The sequence below is a fragment of the Diadema antillarum genome, unplaced genomic scaffold (assembly GCF_040938485.1).
Source record: "Diadema antillarum isolate AM-2024a unplaced genomic scaffold, OU_Dant_1.0 seq00000136_RagTag, whole genome shotgun sequence".
NCBI classification, from domain to species: Eukaryota; Metazoa; Echinodermata; class Echinoidea; order Diadematoida; family Diadematidae; genus Diadema; species Diadema antillarum.
In genome coordinates, this window is record NW_027271213.1 from 2,920,263 (window position 1) to 2,925,428 (window position 5,166).

At 41.1% G+C, this 5,166-nt stretch overlaps 1 protein-coding gene across 1 annotated transcript; it reads left to right on the plus strand.

Moving 5' to 3' along the window:
• Window positions 1-375: 375 nt before the first annotated feature.
• On the plus strand, window positions 376-4,841 carry LOC139727608 (centlein-like). The gene is made up of 6 exons (XM_071638590.1): window positions 376-423; window positions 1,053-1,208; window positions 1,782-1,967; window positions 2,752-2,961; window positions 3,980-4,054; window positions 4,752-4,841. The coding sequence occupies exons 1-6, from the start codon at window positions 376-378 to the stop codon at window positions 4,839-4,841; spliced, it is 765 nt and encodes a 254-aa protein (XP_071494691.1).
• Window positions 4,842-5,166: the final 325 nt, after the last annotated feature.

Here is a 5,166-nt window from a genome sequence, read left to right on the forward strand (position 1 = left end):
ATTTGAGTTGCTCAATAAACTCTATATTGGCGAAATATTGCATTACCGGTTTATTCTTCGTTATATATACATATATATATATATATATATATATATATATATATATATATATATATACACATCAGTTCTTGACACTGACATTTCTTGTTATGGCCAAACAAGAAAATACAGTAAAGAAAGAGTTTGTCTAACTTATTCAATAATAAGTCATGGCATAAACTTAATCATGGCACCACATATTCAGGAAGTGCATATATGTTACATAGGGTACAAGTATTTAGTTCTATTATTCGATAGGGGAAAATGGTTATGAGAAAAAAAAATATATGCGTAGTTCTGCTAAATTTGGCTATGAAAAAAAAATGAAATTTGGCTATGAAGACTTGCAGCGATCTCATAACCCACGTTGGGGCAGGTAGCAGAGTAAAAAAAGGTGGGATTATCTATCATCGAGGTGTGAGTTCTTCTCCCCTGTTCTGAATGAGGAAAAAAAAAAAACTAGTTAAAAGAATATACACACTCACAATTTTCGGGTGGCCTGATCAGACTACCAAAACATATATTTTCTAAAGAAGTTGAAGGGACATCTATTTCCGGTGGCTCCAGGCCACCACTAATGTTAAACCTTGTATACACAACATAAACTGATATTTTGAAGATACACTGTACTGCACCAAAACCTTTAAGTATCGAGGCAGAATGGACAAAATTCCAAATGGTTCATGTTCTCATTATTGGGAAGAGAGACTGTCATAGTCTCTGGTAAGCTGATGCACATTTCTGTCTGCAGTTGACGGGTTATGGTGTCTACAAACACACACACACACACACACACACACACACACACAGACAAACAGCTAGCAGATAATGTGTATGTGCATTTCTTTTACCAGTAGTCATTCTAGTGCTATACCAGACATTTAGATGTTTATAAAAACAAGTTATACCACAGCAGTTTTCATTTTTATTGAATACTTTTCTTTTCTCTCTTTCCCATTTCTTTCTCCCTGTATGTCATGTCTCTCCTTCTTTTGTCCCTGTTCATGTTTCAGGAAGCGTTGGAGACCAAGGTGTCTGGGTTGACTGAGACGCTAGAGAAGAAGAAAGTGGAGATCGATTCCTTGAGGAAGAGGGTTGCCGTGGTGACCAGGGAGAAGCATCACTACGAGCAACAGAATGTTGCCATCCAGACTGAACTTGACAAAAAGGCGAGACACTCCTTTGCTGTCTTCTAAGTTTTGTTTTGTTTTGTGTTTTTCTGTTCTAGGGTGCAAAGCTGCAAGCAGTGTTTTTAAGTTTGTAGACTATCAGTTCTTTCATTGTATCGATATACAAAAAGAAAAAAAAATCCTGTTTTGCTTTAAATCTATAGCTACTGCTCTATCCTTCAGTGTATCAATGTACACCAAAACCCATTCCTGCTTTGTCAGCATCGTGGAACCTACACTGTAAAGGTGCTGCTGTTAAACATCACAACATTGTATAGCAGTATTTGATAAGATGCTTCGGATATGATTTTGTACTCATTTGTACTCACATTTAATGTTAATCAAGCAAATAATTCACAAATGTCTCCACACAATTAGGTAATATTCGCCTGAATGTGTGATAGTTTTTGCTTTTTTCCAGTTAACCCAATAAACTATTATTCTGGGAAATATCTATCACTTCTTACCAAGTCTATCGTGATGAGCACCATTATTCTTGATGCACATATCAGCAAAGTGTGCCAGATGTGACCAATTCTCTTCCCCCCCCCCCCCATTTATTGATGTCAACAGGCCGCCGTGCTCACAGACACCCTCGCCAGGCTCAAAGAGGCGGACAGCACGCTGTCAGAGGTGGAGGCCGCGGCGTCGGAACAGCTCCACAAGCTGGCCGACCAATCGGAGCTGGCTTTGGACGCGGCCCACGCCAAGATCAAACAGCTGCAGGCGAGGGTCAAGGATCTCGAAAAATTCATCAAGGTAATGATTACTTTCATCAAGAGAGGGAGTGTTTTTGTTTTGTTTTGTTTTGTTTTGTTTTGTTTTGTGTGTGTGTTTTTTGTGTTTTTTTTTTTTGGGGGGGGGGGGGTATTGTAGCATATGATGTGCGACATTGTTTTCCAGACTCTGAGCTGCATGATGCAATGTGTTGTGATTTTTCTGATTTGATGTAAAATTGAAGCTATGAAATTGAACTGCAGTTCAAAATTATTGTAAACGCTACAAACAAGTTAAAAAAGAAAAATCTGTGACTGGATGTACCATACCCAATTGTCCCGAGGACAGTACTGTTAGAATGGACCAGTCTTGGAAATGGTTTGCTGGTTAAGATATTTGTTGGGAGAGTGGCAATAGTTTTCAAAACATATGTGCTTGAATCTTTGTGTTTTGTCCATATCAACATCACTGCAAAGCTCAGCGAGAAAAGTTCAGCTATTATTGATATTGATCCACCACAATCAGGGGCCGCAAAAATATATATATATATATATTTTTTTTTTAATGGAGATGGCTGACTGACCCTGGTCCATTGCCCCTGACCCCCCTCCCCCCCCCCCCCCCCCCCTTCCCCCCTTGATATTACTTGTACATGTACAGCATTATGTTTTCTAAGGGTCAAACATAGTTACTTGTCAAAATGTCAAATTATTGTCTAAAATTTAATTTTGACACACAAATCGCATATGAAAGAAGAATTAATGTAGAGACATTTGGCTCATTCCTGTATCCATTTTCCTCTGTCCCATCGTACCTCCACGTCAAGGATCTAGCCAGCGAGTTCTCATCGCAGACGCAGGACGCTCTCGAGCAACTACTGAACAGCAGGGATGCACGGACTACACCCAGCCCGGACAGGGGTACGGACCAGTCCATGGTCCGGGCCCAGTCCCTCGCCTCCTCCATCCTGAACCTCAGCACCAGCGATCTGGAGGAGTTCATGGCGGTGGAGCAACAGGAGAGGAGGACCAAAATGGTAGGCAAGGAAAAAAAAAAAGTCAGTTGGTCCCTCCAAAGTTTCTTCTCATGTTTCCCGATGCCTACCAAGGTCCTGATATCCAATCGTAAGCCCAAAGTGTTGCCACTGCCTCAGATCCTCTTGGTGCCTGGTTGCATACAAGGGCCTGAGCCCAAATTGTGGGCCAGATATCTCACCAACTTCTCACACTTTTATTGCCTTCATGGTTCGTGGTCACATACCACATCCTAACCCCTTATGGCAGGCCCAGTAGAGTCTTGCCAATTAGCTAGCTCGGGGTTCCAGTTTGAGCATGAGCAGAAAAAGGCCATTTGTATTTAGAGACAGATTGGTTTTTAAATTCACTGAGATGAGCATCTGTGATGCAATGATTATTCCTGTAATCCTTATTAAAGGTGCCTGCCATTATAACCACCTGATAGCAAGCCTGGTATTTAGTAATGTGGACAGTTATTTTTAATGTATTTAAAACAGCACAATGAAATGGGTGCTTCCCAAAGTGTTAGTTAACAAACCATTCTGATCACTTGATCTACGCAGGTTCATTCTTTGTTTGAATACGAGTTCCATAAATTGCTATGTTGGGCAAACTGATGCATTATGTCGCTTTGAATCGAGTGAAGTGCCTAACCAACTGAGAAAAAAGAAAGGTCATTTGTACCCATGTGCACGTACATGAGCTGTCTCTGAACTGGCTTATACCCACTAAATTTTCTCTTGTACCGACTGGCTTTCTAGCATGCCCTGAACTAAATCTAACTGGTTCCTCCCCAATTTCTCATTTTGATGTCTAGTCGCACACCAGGTCCTAAACCAAAATTGCAGGCCCCCAGATTTCACTGGGCCTTATTTTTCTCTTGATCCTGGTTGCCCAACAATCATGTTTCAATGGTTTATGTGTGTTGGGGGGGGGGGACAAATTGGAAGGCGATATTGAGCAGAGTTCCTTCACTTATGTCGCTTGCCTTGTCAAATTCTGCTCCATATTCTGTGCACTGTTTATTTTTTTTTTCAGACAAAAGAACTTGAGCTGTACAGGACTGCAGCAGAGGAATGGAAGAAACGTATAGAGACGGCACTGGACCAAAAGGTGAGAAGTGCCAGTAGGTACATATATAGAGGCCCTTTCTCTCAGGCCAAAACACGCTAGGTAGCAATGCAAAAGGCAGTACAGTTGTATTCAATCCTTTTCAATGTCCATGAAAGTCATTATTGTATGGCAAGTGGCTGCGAATTCTATAGTGAAGTACAGTACTCTCTGCTGGTGCATAGATAAGACATTGCTATGCAACCCAATTTTGGCTTGATTCTATTTGAGGGTCAAAGTGTATTCCACAAATTTTTTGATGCTACACTTCTGTGCGTAACATCATACTCGACCAATTATTACTAGAAATTTGCCCTGCCATTCCTGATTGAACCTACATGTAACTCCAGTTTTCTTTAGCTCTTTATTTATTTATTTATTTTTTTTTTTTTGGGGGGGGGGGAAGCGGGACACCAATTCTGTTGTCATTGTTGGTTGTCGGTGGTATAAAAGGACGGTACCATCTTTCTGGCATTCATCAATCGAGATCTTGTTTGTCAAACTCAAAATGAGGTACGATTAGCCATTCCCAAATCGAGACTACACTGAATGACAATGCGGTGGTGTTCAGATATACATAAAAAATATGATTTGCTTTGTATTTGGGATTTCATGGCCTGTAGATTTCAGTCCAGGCCCTTAGTGTAGTGTTTTGCAATCAATCAATAATTGATCAATATTTTTTGGTGTCATTGAACAGAAACTTCCTAGAAAGGAGCTGGGGGAGCTTTTCTTGAAGAAGCTGAGAGAGAAGGACGAAGCACTGACCAGAGTAAGAGAGTCCAGATAATACAGGCTGCTCCACCCGTCTTCCAGCCCCATCGGCTCTTGCAATGATTCGACAACTGTTGGTATGGTGTGTAGCAGATCTTGAAGGGTGGTAGGCACGAAGAAAATATGTGATGTCACAACAAAATCTATCCCAATTTGTTGCTTTTTCTGCTATTATGGTAGCTCAAGACTGTCAGTGTAAGCTACGCTGTCTGGCGAAATAGCTGAACATTGTTAGACTTGATGAGAATATTGTTTAACACGTTGAGGACGGGCTGATTTTGCTACAACACGTACTTCCCATAGACACCTGCCCGAGTATACTCGGGCGGGACTCGTCCTCA